At 42.6% G+C, this 15,019-nt stretch overlaps 1 protein-coding gene across 1 annotated transcript in view; it reads right to left on the bottom strand.

Annotated features, from left to right (window-relative positions):
- Phlpp2 (PH domain and leucine rich repeat protein phosphatase 2) overlaps positions 1–15,019 on the bottom strand; it is a 77,317-nt gene that overhangs the window by 21,703 nt on the left and 40,595 nt on the right. The window contains exons 6-11 of the mRNA XM_021220319.2: positions 14,548–14,702; positions 11,883–12,029; positions 11,256–11,486; positions 9,930–10,132; positions 3,486–3,546; positions 717–812 (exon numbers count right to left, since the gene is read on the bottom strand). Coding sequence (XP_021075978.1) covers positions 717–812; positions 3,486–3,546; positions 9,930–10,132; positions 11,256–11,486; positions 11,883–12,029; positions 14,548–14,702 — 893 coding nt within the window. The remainder of the gene's footprint in view (positions 1–716; positions 813–3,485; positions 3,547–9,929; positions 10,133–11,255; positions 11,487–11,882; positions 12,030–14,547; positions 14,703–15,019) is intronic.

Here is a 15,019-nt window from a genome sequence, read left to right as displayed (position 1 = left end):
TCGAACTCAGAAATCCGCCTGCTTCTGCCTCCCAAGTGCTGGGATTAAAGGTGTGTGCCCAGCTTCTAGTTTAATTTTTAAAATTCCAAAAGCACACGTTTTACATTTAAGTACTTTGGAATATATAGTATAACATCCTCACCTACCCCTCAAGCACCACTATCTCCTTCCTCAAGCAAATCTCACCATCTGGTAATGGTGAACTCAAATGCCATCTTACCACAAAGCACTCTGATTATGTAAAGCTCTCCTGACATTCGGAAACAATTGATAAATGTCATGATTAAGAGAAAGCCTCCAGGGGAAGACAGCTACATTCAAATGATAGCTCTCTGGTGAACTGTTGCCTTGGACAGGTTCCCTGACTGTTCTTAGTTTCCTCATTCGAATCTAAAGTGAGGCTGCCAGCACCTACAGACAAGGGATTACAGGATGAGTTAGATCATAAGACTTAAACCCTCAGGACGGTTCCAGCTCATTATAAGTCACCCTATAAAAGCTAGACTCATCCTACCATACCACTAACCATGCCAGAGACTGACACCACACACTAGCAATTCTCCGCATGTACGTCAGTCTTATGTTTCCTGTAGGCTAGTCCCTTACAGTACCTCCTACTCAGCAGGCCCCTCCTCAACAGTCGCCAACAATGAAAGACAACCCAAATCTAGAGAAACACTTAAACACATATATCATGCATGCATGGATATACATACCTCATGGGAACCTCTGTAAGAAGATTGTGGCTTATATCTAGTATTTCCAGCTTTTTTGCTTCACAGGCCCAGTCAGGGACACACTCTAGCAAGTTTCTGTAGAGAATAAAAATCATCACTTAAGGTAAGAATTTACTATGGCTTGGATATTAAATGTTTCCCTCACAGAAACGCTACTGCGGCTTGTTCTAGTAGCCTGTGGTGCTATTACAAATTGGTGGGTGGGACTGAAGACATGGATTAGTGGTACAGAGCACTGGCCGCTCTTACGGAGGACCAGGGTTCAATTCCTAGCACCTACGTATCAGCCTACAACCATCTCTAACTGTAGTCTGTAGGCACCAGGCATACATGTGGTATTAGAGACGTACACACAGGCAAAATATCCACACACAGAAATTTTTTTGAAAGTTAATTAAAAACTAACTGGTAGGATTAAGCCAGGGTGACAGTTCATACTGTAATCCTAGCACTTGGGAAGCTAAGGCAAGCATGAGGGTCACAAGTTCAAGGCCAGCCTGGGTTAAATATGGAAACTATCTTAAAAAACAAACAGAAAAAAGATAAAAGGGTAAGGAAAAGGGGGGAGCAAAAAAGTGAGAAGGAAGGAAGGAAGGGCTCAAAGGAGATCTGGCCTCCTCAGTTGTCATGAGGTAACCCACTATGAGCTGCCACCATAGTACTATATACTTCCCCAAGGGCCCAAGGTGACATGGTTAAATGGCCACAGATCTGAAATTGCAAGCTAAAAATAGACTTTACTTCTTTTAAATTGCTTATTTCAGGTATTTTGTCATAGTTATGAAAATCTAAGTAACAAATGGAATTCATTTCATTAGACTCTAATGTGTATATTAAGTCACCTATAAGAACCTTAGGGCAGGGACACTATTTCTAAGGAAGAATCTGGGATGCTGCCAGAAATACAGTCATCAATCAGAAAATGCTGTTAAAGTAGAAAGGTAGAGACCAGTACTCAAATGTGCACAGCAACGTGTACCAACTGTGTTACATCACATGTTCAGAGAAGACTTCAAACAGAAGCAACAGGATATAGTAAGACATGATGAGGAGAGATTTGGAAGAAATGGCATCAAAGATGATTAGGAATTCCATAGGTAATGAGAGAGAGAAAAGAAGCAAATTCTGAGAAAAACAGAAGGAGTGACAGTGAGAAAGCTGAGGGAAAAGGCTATCAGTAGCGGGGCAAAGTTTCAAGTCACAGGAAACACAAACTCGAAATAGTTAATACAGCCCCACATCATACAGACTTCTACTGTCAGGAGCAACCTACCCCTTCTAGATCTCAAGGTGTTTATCAATTATGTGGCAGAATGAAGTGAGAGTTATATAGAGAAACAGACTTTGCTGTGACAACTTTGTGAAAAGAACACTTGGCCTGAAATAGCCAAGGCTACTAGCTGCTAAAAAACATGACATCTGGGCTGGAGAGATGACTCAGTGGTTAAGAGCACTAACTGTTCTTCCAGAGGTCCTGAGTTCAATTCCCAGCAACCACATGGTAGCTCACAACCATCTGTAATGAGATTTGATGCCTTCTTCTGGTATGTCTGAAGACAGTGATAGAGTACTCACATAACATAAAATAAATAAATAAAATCTTTTAAAAAAAAGAGACATGACACCAGGGTTAGATTCTGTGACCTTAAATGAAAATACTTAAGCAGCAAAGATGCCAACTTGAGTCACAGCACAGAGATGGGGCAAGGGAGAGTGTGCTGTGTGATGGGAGGCCAAGCAGCCTGATAACCCTGGAGCATGAAGTGACTGGAAGAGCCAGGTCTAAACCATGTCTGCAAAGTTACTTGATCCTATGTATGTGTAGGGCCTACCTCAAGGGTTTATAAACAGTATACAGGTGATGTCAGCTATGTGCTTCAAATACATTACTGGTAGATGGAGCCCAATAAAGATGATTCTGCCAAGAAGAAAGAAAGAGAAGAAAGAAAAAGAAGGAAGAAAGGGAAGAAGAAAGAAGAATGAGAATCAGGAATGATATAGGCCTAAGTGAGTAGTCATCCAGCTGAAGGGGAGGAGGGGGCTGGCACTGCGCAGGGTCAGCAATGACTATGACTCGGAGAAGGGTCAGGTACAGGAAGGAGGACAGAATAAAAGATGGAAACTACTTTCAGGCTTTGGCCTGAATGACCAGGGGCATGACGGTGCTGAATTATGAACAGATACAGAAAACAAGTCCGGTGCAGTGGGAGATGAGTTAATTTTACACAGGTTTGAGGCTCCTGGGGTGTGGGTAGCAAAATCAACTGGTGAAGAGCTGGAGGCATAAGCCTGACCTGAGAGGCTCAGTCTAGAGAACTGGTGGATGCCAACACTCAGTGACTGCATCTGTAACAGCGCAGTGTGCCAAATCAGAACTGGGGGGTGACTGCCTGCAGGAGAACACAACAGAACCAAAGACACTGACATGGCATTACAAAGAACATGGCCAGTTTGAAAGCTGCCTTTAAAAAAAGAAAGAGCAAATGTCAGCAGGGAAGAGTGAACTAGACATGGCCTAAGGTGAGCTGCTGACGGGATAAGGAAATGGCAAGTAAGAAAACAGCTCTCATGAGAAATGTAGACAGAAAGGTGAAGACAGTGGAATTAAGCAACACTTTGTTTATTCAGACAGCAGAGACCTAATTCCCCTTACCCTCCTTCCTTTAGCCACGAAATAGTATCTCTCTCCCTCCCCCAAAACACCCCTCCCCCAATCAAAACAAGCTCCACCCTTATGGACATACTCACCCGGAGAGCTCCAAGGAAGTGAGCAGGCTGGGTACTGGATACACATTCACTGCTGTCAGCCCTGTGAGAAAAGAGACAACACGCTAGCAATGGTCTCCGACAGAGAGCAAGAACTAGAGAGGGTTAGAGAGATGGCTCAGTGGTTAAGAGCACCTACTGCTCTTCCAGAGGACCCAAGTTCATGTTCCAGCACTACAGCTAGTAGTTCACAACAGCCTGATAATTCCAGTTTCCAGGGGATCGGATGCTGCTGGCCTCCATGGGCACCTGCACATGCCCACACACGTATACACAGTTTTTTAAAGGAATACCTAGTAAACAAGCAAAAGTGGTTTTGTAGAGATGACTAAAGCTAAAACCTACTGGCAGCCCACTCTAACTGCCATTCACCCCTCGTCTGTCTTTGCAAACATACACAACTACTAACTTTGGGGTCTTTCGCATTTACACTACATCACGAATGTTAACACTCCAACCACTAATGTTAACAGTGCCACTTAGTTTATAACTTGAAAATTTAATACTTAGATTTTTAAAAAGTATTTATTTTTAATTACATGTATGTGTATGGTATGAACATATTGTGCAAGGGTCCCCAGAGAGCAGAGGAACTGGATCTCCCCAGAGGTGGAGTTAGCAGGTAACTCTGAGAGCCTCACACAGGTGCTAGGGACCTAACTCAGGTCCTCTTTAAGAGCACTGAGAACTCTTAACCACTGAGCCATCTCTCCAGGACGATATCTACATTTTTGGTAAAAATAATGTCACTTTTAATTGAAGTATAATGCAGACACAGAACCAATCTTAAGTGTATCGATCAGTGAAATGGAACAGCAGTAAAGCCAACACTTGGCTCCTCCACAAGGCATTATCACCTCCTGAGCATGTCCTCATCTCCTCTTCTAGCCACCACACACTCAAACATACCACTTTCCACCTGGTTACAAACAGCAGACAACACGTGCCAGTTATAAAACCAAACTATCCTCCAGGCCCCACCCAACAGGAGGCTTCTGGGTAGCCCAGGTGGCCTTAAACTCACAATCTTGCTTTACTTCGGGTCCGTGACGGCTGGAGATGCAGCTTGGTCGGCCACATGCTGACCCATCATCGAGAAAGTCCTGGGCTCTAACCCAGCACTGCATGAACCAAGCACGGTGGTGCACATTTGTGATCCCAGACATACTTTGCTATCTTCTGTTTCATTTTGAAGCAAGGTCTCATGTAGCCCAGGCTGGCCTTGAACTCACTATGTACCTGAGGATGGCCTTGGACTCCCGAGTCTCTTCTCTCTCCCTCCTGCATATGCTTTGGTCTGACTCCACATTATGCTTGTGACATCTGTTCACACTATTGCATGCGGTTATATCTTAATGTTCTTTTTGTGTGTCTGAATATAAAACACATCTGATAGATTCATTCCTCCCTAGGGCTCTGAACAGGTTTTGAACTTTGTTAAAGTGTTATAATACCTGGCAAAAATCACTACTAGTGTTAATGATTCTTAAATTCTTACTGTAAGCATCCCTTCTGATTTCTGTTTTCTTGTAAAAAGGGAAAGGTGTTGGGAGATAAGGCAATTTGGTGTCTTAACTGGCAGATGTTGGACTCTCCCTTGCTGCCCCCGACTGTGTTAAACAAAATGATTATCAGTTAGCCAAATGACTTTAGGCCAGTACCGACCTTTATGAACATACCAAGAAACCTAGGGGAAAATACATGACAACTGTACTGCTATTTACTGCAGCTTTAAAAAAAAAAAAAAGATTTATTTATTATATGTAAGTACACCGTAGCTGACTTCAGACACTCTAGAAAAGGGCATCAGATCTCATTATAGATGGTTGTGAGCCACCATGTGATTGCTGGGATTTGAACTCATGACCTTCGGGAGAACAGTCAGTGCTCTTACCCACCGAGCCATCTCACCAGCCCTTACTGCAGCTTTTAAAGGGGCTCCTGAGGTAACGCCCTCAAACCAGGGCTGTTTCAAACAGTTTACATGTGACTTTTTCCTGTCACAAGTCTTGATGAATCCTAGATGTCTCTATAACCACTCCCACCTAAGCCAGAAAGAGACACTTAACCCTAGTGGCCTAGCAGAGGGACCATTGAGAGTGGTGGAATACAAACCTTCCTCTGCATGAGAGGCTTACTGTGACTGGTGTAAACACAGGTCTCTGGCTATGAGCAAGCTTTCTGCTCACTTGATGAGTCAGCTTGGAGCCACAATAATTAGCTCTAATACAAGACTTCTCTCAAGTTATTTTTTCTTGCCTCTCTTACCAGAAGAAGCTAAGTTGGTTACAGAGAAAGCAGCAGCAGGGGCAGTGGAGCAGTGGTGGTGGCTGAGGCAGCACGTCAGGACATTGGAGCATGCTAAGCTTAAAGATGACAAAGTTGTTTTCGGGAGAACTGAGGAAGAAGCTAAGGAGAGTCACAAGCTGGCAGCCAGCAGGGCAGTAGTAGCTGTTTCCTGGGACGCTGACTAACAAGAGGCAGCTGAGGAGCAGCCAGACCAGGGACAGGGATGGCAGAGGAAGTAGAGAGAAGGCAAAAGAGGGTAGAGAGCTGATCTGGAATAAGGCAGGGGCTATAAAGAGGCAGAAGAAAGCACCTGCAAGCCCTGGTTGCCGGAAGAATAGCAGCAAGCTATTAAGTCTTCAGACACCCCAGGTCTGGAAGCTGTAACAGTGGCTGCTATCAAGGGATGAGGACTCCTGACATTTAGGTCTGTCTAGAAGCTACAATGCCAAGGCTGAGGAATCCTGACTTCCTAGGCAGTGCTTCACTTGCAGGGCTAAGGGCTCTATTACCAAAGACCTATGTAGGAGTTGTAACACTAGAGGGAGCCACCAGGCCTGGCTACCCGACTCACTGCCATGTCATGGGGTACAAAAGTTGCTGAAGCCAGCACTCCTCCTTGTCCAGGGGTGATTTCTAGGTGGTAGAACATAAGGACCCTGACAGCAAATACTCCATGACTACTTAATGCTGGACATGTAGGTAGGGCTGTTCCAATTACAGTGACTATGAATCTATCATCCACACACATGTGAACTGATCTATGCATAGATGTTGAATATGAGCCAAGAGAGGAACCTCAGGCATATCAATACACAGTTCCAGTTAGCACTCAAGACATTGCTGTTATTGTTGTTTTGGCTTTTCTAAGGGTAGTGGTAGGCTGAAATAGGGTTTGACTTTGTATCTCAAGCTAGCCTGAAACTCCTGATCCTCCCAAGTACTGGGATTACAGGTGTGGCCACAGCACCCACTTTTTACTCAACAGGCTCTTTTTGTATTATTACACTTACTTATCTCTGCATGCATGTATGTCTGTGTCTGTATGCTGGTGTCATATGGTGGCCAGAGGACAACTTGTGGAAACTGGTTCTCTCTTTCCACCCTGTAGGTCCAAGGGACAGAACTCAAGTTGTCACCCTGCAGTCCTGCTCAACAGCTAGACTTCTGATTCAGGAGACTCATCTGAGCCACGAGGGAACCTTTGTAACATGATGAAAGACAATAAAACGGAAACCTCTAGCATCTTTTATCCTAGTAACATATTCCAACACAGAAAGACAGAGGGAAAAAAAAAGTTTTCCACCATCATCAGTTAGCTCTTAACACACTGATGCCTGCCTTATATGCTGTGCCTTAGCACCAAGAGGCAAACATTTCCCTGAATGTATCATTTGTGGTACAGTTTTAACCTAGAAAACGCTGTCTCTGTGTTGAGCTTTGGTATAACTGCACAGCACACTATGATCGTGAAGTTTTACTTTCTTAGTCAAAAACTGTTTCCAAGACTTATTTGCACCAGTACGCAAAGCTTTAGTCCATTCATTTCTGCTATTGTACAAAATCTACCATGTAAATATATCATTGCTGATTTACCATTTTCCTGTTAACAGGCCTACGTTTTCACCACAACACAACACTGTGACAATCCTTCTGTGTGTAGGTAGCTCTGTGATAAATGGCAGCAGGAAATCACTGTTCACACAGCTCTGCCACTTTTCTGACATGGTCACCTTCTCCTGAGGTGGTTTCATGTCAAATTCTCACTGGCTCTAGTGAGGACTCCAGGAGAGAGATGCCAAGTCTAGTCTCTGGTCACACCTAGCACAACCCCCTTCCAACTGAGGATTATAAAGTAGTTAAATCTTCATTTCTGGCAGTTAGTGACGCTAAGTGAACTTGTTTCCTTCCCTTCCCTTCCTTAAACACAGAAAGCTGCCAAGCCTGGTAAGTACACCTACAGCCCCAGTACTTGGAGGTTAAGTCTGAAGCCAACTGGGGTGGTACAGTGAAACTTTCTTAAAACTCCAAAACCTAAACAAAATACATAACAAGCCTAACTGGTAAAGAACTCTCCATAAAAATGGCTTCAACATCATGAGACTGTCTCAAATAGACAAAACAGTGGTCTCTATAAACACAAGGTCTTTTACACTGAAAAACATCCCCACAGACCATGAAGCCAATCTCTGCTCTAAGTCATCCCACGTTGTATGAAGAAGAGTGGTTTTTCAGGCTGTGAACAGCAGCTTTGACTCCATTTTGAGGAAGAAGGATGACTACAGCCCTGGGTAATCCAGGTGTCAGTCACCACCCATCCAGACTGGTAAATGACTTATTCCTGGGGACCAAAAGGGAGCTACCCTGTGAGTTTATTGGGATTAATTGAGACTGTACGGGCATATGGACATTAAAATCACATCAAGAAAACCAGGCCCAATAACTTATTGGACATGCCAGGTCAAGAAAAGGGTATAACTCCCTTACCTGAACACCATAAAGTGACAGACATTAAACATTGTGATGGTACGGGCTTCATACCAACCTACCATCTGATCCCTGGTGTGTGTGTATCTGTGTGTAGGACTAAGGCCTCCCCACTACCCCTTGAGCTTCAGCTCAGGTAGACCCCATTTTTTATGTAGTCTATGACTACGTGTTTGCCTTTCTGGATCTGGACCTGCCTGACATGCTTGTTTCCTGCTCTGAATCTGTTCCCAACTCTCTGACTATGGTTTTCCTGAGCAACTTAAGTCTGTCAATTTGCTCTCAAACCTAACTACAGCAGGTATGTAGTTACTATACTCTCCTGGCATTCGTTTGGTTCATTACCTTATCAATACAGACTCTGAAATCTCTTAAATTCTGCAGCAGCCTCTTTAACTTATATTGATTCTATAAAGCACATACATGTATGTATACATATATACTACCTACTGTATAACATGAGAGTTTGTATTAGTAATTAAGACTGGAATAAAAGAACTTGCAATCACCGCAGCCAGACTACCAAGGTAGGCAGGTTATGCAATAGTTCTGTCCTGGTGGATTTGCTATGTCAACTGCTACACTGTAGAAAGCACATCATGTCTGTTCTGCCATCTGTGCTCCCTACACTACTGGAACAGGGTCTATTCACACTAGAACTAAGGAAGCATGTGCTTCTCCACAAAGGCTGAAAGAAATTCTTTATGGTTTATGGACCACCATAACAGTGTCTTACTCCTATAATTTTAACACAGCAACATAAAAACAGTGATACATAAACTAAATGCAAACCTATTAGTGTGTACTAATAAAACCTGGTTTATGAATATAAAAGCTTAAATTTCATGTAATTTTCAAGTCACAAATATTATTATTCTAATTTTTAACCCAACTTTTTAAAAATATAAAAACCATTTGTACTGGCTGGATTTGCGTGTCAACTTGACACCACTGGAGTTATCACAGAGAAAAGTGCTTAGTTGAGGAAATGCCTCCATGAAATCCAGCTGTAAGGCATTTTCTCAATTAGTAATCAAAGTGGGAGGGCCCACTGTAGGTGGTGCCATCCTTGGGCTGGTGGTCCTGGGTTCTATAAAAAGGCAAGCTGAGCAAGCCAGGGAAAGCAATCCAGTAGGCAGCACCCTCTGCATCAGCTCCTGCCTCCAGGCTCCTGCTCTGTGTGAGCTCCAGTCCCGACTTCCTTCAGGGATGAACCACAATGTGGAAATGTAAGATGAATAAACTCTTTCCTCCCCAACTTGTTTTTTGGTCATGGTGTTGGTTGCAGTAATAGAAACTCTTTCTTTACAGACTATACAAAAAGCAGGGATAGGACCGATTTAGCCCTAGGCTGTAAGGATACCAACACCTAATCCATAACAGATGCTCTGGTCTGAACATGCTCAACCACCTAAACGACCCCTATGATTATGTAAGGCCTCTTCCTGTACACAATGAATCTCAAGGTACCCAGCCATGTCTTTTTATGTATATATACCCATTGCTTCAAGGCTAACATCAAAGTTAAAAAAGAAGCTCAAGGAGCAACAACTCTATTCTGCAGTGTGGCTGAGAAGAACCACAGATGCCACTCTTCTTAGAAGGCTCAGACGAGAGAAAGAGCTAAAACAGGAGGTTGGATAGAGAACTCACTGTTCCAACTGGCGTAGAGGGTTCGAAGGGAAAAGCCACTGAGTGTCAGCTCCCTCAGCTGGTTCCGCTCACAATGCAGCTGCTCCAAGCTACATAAGCAGCTAAGGTCCAAATCAGTCAACTGATTGTCCCGCAAATCCATGTGCGTGATGTTTTTATTTCCTTCCAGATTTTCAATAATCACCGTTTTCAAGTGGTTCATCCTTAATATTCAGAAATAGGAAAATAATTGAAAAGAACTTCTATTACGGGCTTAGAAACGTTGAAGAGAGGTATGACGCTTTCCTCTCTTTACCAAACATGAGAATTTCACTACTTGCTTCATTTTTCAAGATACTACATATATAAAACAACCAGTTAACTTTTAGAAAAAGAAGCCATGATCCAGCTAGGTTAGAACCAGGAAATGCATACACAAACTAGACAGAAAAAAGGCAATATTCATGAAGAGGTAAATGCTTCTATCCAAGCACCTCACAAGGTCAGGTGGGGCACAGGAGGACAAGAAAATGGGCAAGTTCTGGGGTGAGCAGGATGCTAAGACAGGAGCAGCTTCCCTTTCCTGGGGTTACACCTCCTTTTAATCTAGTGCTAAGACTCTAGTGCATGCACTAAGGAGAAAACAGTCTGAATGCACAGGAATGGTTCAAACACAAACTTCACACAGTATTTCTGCCTCTTGTCTCCTCACCTACATGACTTAGGACAAACCAGCCCTGTTCTCCTGTGTGATACTAAATCCCAGTCTGTGTCTTTACAGGGCTCACTACCTGAAATGTCAGAATATGTGGTAGATAACTTTGACCACCTTTCTTTAGAGAAAGATGGTCACTATAAAGTAAAACTCATGAGGTTTTAGTAGTGAAGCCTTGAATAGCTCAACTACAACACAATGTTATTAAGAAAAAATAAGTGAAAAAAAAAACAAAGAAAAAATAAGTGACTCAACAGAAAAATGGCCAAGTTTATAGAAAACTAGAGACCACTAACTCATAAATAAGCAAATGCTCATCAAAACAATGAACTGCAATGATACCTTCTACTGCCAGTAAAGGAAAGAAAGACGGCTGAATCCAGAACGGATAAAGGAGATGGAAATTCTCATAAATGTTGCTGAAAGAGAAAGTCAAGACAACCTTGGGCAATTTAAGTCTGTCACTGACAAACCCACCAGATCCTTTCTCTCTCTGCTATTAGATGAATAATGAAGTTTTACTGCAGATAACATCTATTGTTCTAAGTTCCTAATGTTCTAAAGAAACATTATGAGGAGAAGACATCAAGGCCCATCCCAGCAAAGCTAAACAAGTTCTCAGAGTGCCTCACCTCAGATCCACGTGCTTAACCTGGCTCATCCTGGTCAGCACGCCTAGGTTCAGGACTTCCAAATGATTTCCTGCCATAACCACTTTATCTAACATGGTGAGTTTCTCCAAAACTTCAGGAATTTGACTAAAATTGTTGAAGGAAATTCCCAGAGAAGTGAGCTGCTGCAGGTTTCCCAACTCATCTGGCAGAGCCGTGAGGACGTTGCCATCGAGGCTGAGGGTCTGAAGACTGGAAAACAAACAAGCCTGCACTGTGGAGCAGCTCACACACAGAGCCAACAAAAGAAGTGGTAACTCATTACTAAGCCTGGACAGTAATTATTAACAATTCAAACATTACAAAACTCCCCCACATCTTGGCCCATCGAGAGTAAACAGAAGTTAGACATACTTTCTAAGGTTGGGCCTTCAGACACTACATAAAGACCCAGGGGTCTCTGCTGCTGATATGGAAAGAATGGGTCACTGCTTGGTGCATGGTCATGTCTGGTATCAAGAGCCATTACTTAACAGAATCTTGATAAGAATGTGACTTATCTCACTGTGAAAGTTCAAAGTGCTAACTGCATTCTAAGACTAGAGGAAGTCTCCTGCAGAAGAAGAAACTAGAAAAGCCAGCACTTACTTTAGCAGTTTACCAATCTGACTTGGCAAGTCATGAAATCCATTACAAGAAAGGTTGAGTTCAGTCAGGGTAGAAATCTCACACAGCAACACAGGAAACAGTCCAAGTTTATTATGGGATAAGTTCAGGCCCTTCAGTTGAGAAAATCTAAAGAACAAAGGCACAATACAGACTATATTTCCATAAACCCACTGTGATGGTATGAAGAACTAAGACACCCACTATATGTCTTTACAGGGACAATCAATGGACTGTGATGTTTTGTTTTGTTTTGGTTTGGTTTTTTTACATTTTATTATTGCTTTTGGAGACCTTCTATGTAGCCCCAACTGGCCTAGAACTCACAATATAGCATAGACTGGTCTCAGACTCAAAATACTGCCTCCATTTGCAAAGTGGTGGGATTACGGACATGTGCTACCACAACCAGCTAAATGATCTATATAGAAATCAAATGATCTACATAACATACATATAATCTGTCCTAAAAACATGTTTTCGCTATGTGCTAGCAAATGCTGTGTGGACATAGGACAGCAAAGTGGTTAAAGCACAGAGCATGCTGCCAACGGGTCAAGAGAGTTCTAAAATGAGGCAGGAAATACACATGGGGGCTCATGCTGTCACGGTGCCTTTCTATCAGGTCACACTTGATCCCTTTAAACTCATTTTACTAAATGTCTACATGGAATATACAAAAGTTAACCTACTCAGATACCACAATAGCTAACAAATACACAGCACATTAAAAGCAACTCTTTTTGTACTGCAATTATATTGGCTTGAATGTCACTCAAAATAAATGGATCACAGGTGAGCTTAAAACCGGGTGGCAGCCTTGCGCTGTGAAGTGTGAGCCACATGAACCCTGTGCTGTTGCCATTTGTGCTGTCAAAGCTTCTATATTATCTGCCCTCGAGATAGTGTGGCCATAGGATGGATGTGTGGAACATCAGGTTGTATATCATACAAATGAGATGATAAGCAAAAGGCATTGTTCTCTGCTTTGAGAATGGAACCCATGGAACCTAACACCAAGGCTCCATTCTCAAACCTTAACTTCTGACTTCCAGGTGACCTGAGTCTGATCACTTACTATTCTTTGCCCAGGTGCCTCGACTTCAGAATCTCTGGGAAGCTCTCTAACTGGATCAATTCTACTTTCGAGCAACTGGAAATGCTAAACACTGACTTTGTCAATATTATACCTTATCATAATTTACTATTCAAATATAAGTCAAATACTTGTATCATTACTAAATATCTTACTTACTATTAATATTACTTGTATCTGTAAAAGCTTAGGTTATAAATACCCATGATTTCTGAATATTATACTAGGATTATGAGAATTACATTATTAACATGAGTAAATAAAACATGTCATTTTAATGTGTTATTTTTCATTCACCATGTAATGTACAACACTTTGCTTTGATTTTCAATTTCTTCATTCCCCAGCAGAAACTCACAGTCACTTCTTGTCATTATTCATGGGTATCCAGTTTTGTTTTGTTTGTTTTGTTCTGTTTGTTTGTTTGTTTGTTTTTGTCGAGACAGGGATTCTCTGTGTAGCCCTGGTGAGCCTGGAACTCACTCTGTAGACCAAGCTGGCCTTGAACTCAGAAATCTGCCTGCCTCTGGCTCTGCCTCCCAAGTGCTGGGATTAAAGGCTTGTGCCACCTCTGCCTGGTGGGTATCCAGTTTTTGTCTTATGTAGTTTCTTGAGACAGGGTGTCACTTAACATAGCCCAGGCTGGTCTCTCATGCTGTTTTAGGTGGGGAGAACAGGAAGGTAAAATATGTTCTGAGAAAGAAGAGAAACACACGGATCGCAGTTTTGCAGTGTGAGATGGCTCATAGCAGAAGAGAAAGGTTTCACAGATGACGAAGGGCTCAAGAACTGGTGGGGTAAACACACAGGAGAGAGGCCTGCCCCAGCCTGAGGCACTTCAATTAGAAACTTTTGATTAAAAAACTGCCCATGTATGGAATCTCACAATCTGCCATAGATGCAGATGATGATTACCTTAAGCCTGGCATAGTGGTGCAGGCCTCTAATGCCAGCATCCTGAAGGCTGAGGCAGGCAGATCTCTGTGAGTTCAAGGTCACCGTGGTCTACACAAGTGAGTTCCAGGCCAGTTTGAGACCCTATTTCATAACAAAAGAAAAACAAACCACCAAAACATAGTATCAAAATCAATAGCAAGAATGAGAATACTGGTCTAGTATGTATAGGGTTCTGGACTCAATCAATACCCAACCTCACTAAAATAAACAAACCAATAGGTAAAAAAGGAAGAGGAAGGAATTAAGTCACTGAATACTCTGTCCTGGGAAAGGATTACACAGTGGGTTAGTTCCCAAGAGAATGAGTTGCTCTAAAACAGTCAGCACGGACCGCTGACTATCCCTGGTCTCCTGTCTTGCCATCCCACCTCTCCTGCCATGTGGGCTCCCACCATCCACCATGCTGCAGCAAAGCCACCATCTATTTACATGTAAACCTCTTCTCTTTATACATTATCTAGTCTCTGGTTATTCTGTTATAGAAATGAGGAATGATGTAATCCAGTAAACTTGTCCACTTAAAATATGACCCACTAAGCTACTAATTATAATTCATTTTCAACATAGTAGTCTGGAAACCTCTTCCCTACATACTTGTGGAGTGTGTCAAGGCCCCCTGGTCTTTCTAACTGCATGAAGTTGTGTCGCAGGTTGAGGTAGGTGATGTCTTGGCTGTAGAAGAGATGCTCAGGAACCTCCTCAAGGCTGTAACAGGAGAGGTCCACAGTGCTGATCCGCTGCGACACCACCTGGGGAAGAGCAGAAAGGAAAGCCTCCTGAGCTCTCGCCTGCCTCACAGCCCAGGCCAGAATGGCACTCACTCAAAAGGGCTGACTAAACTAGAGAGGGGAGAACATAAAGATTCTACTACTCATCTATAAAAACCAGTTGAATTTTACTTTTCTCTAAAACTATAAGCTGCTTTAAAAAAACAAAGGTATAGGCCTGTAATTCTAGCACTGGGGAAGTGGAAGCAGGACGGTCAGTAAATCAATCCTAGCCTTGGTTACATAGAGAAATTAAGGTCAGCCTATCAAAAAAAAAAAAAAAAAAAAAAAAAAACGGT

This window comes from Mus pahari, chromosome 20 (genome assembly GCF_900095145.1).
Source record: "Mus pahari chromosome 20, PAHARI_EIJ_v1.1, whole genome shotgun sequence".
In the NCBI taxonomy this organism is placed as follows: domain Eukaryota; kingdom Metazoa; phylum Chordata; class Mammalia; order Rodentia; family Muridae; genus Mus; species Mus pahari.
This window is presented reverse-complemented; position numbering and strand designations above follow the sequence as displayed.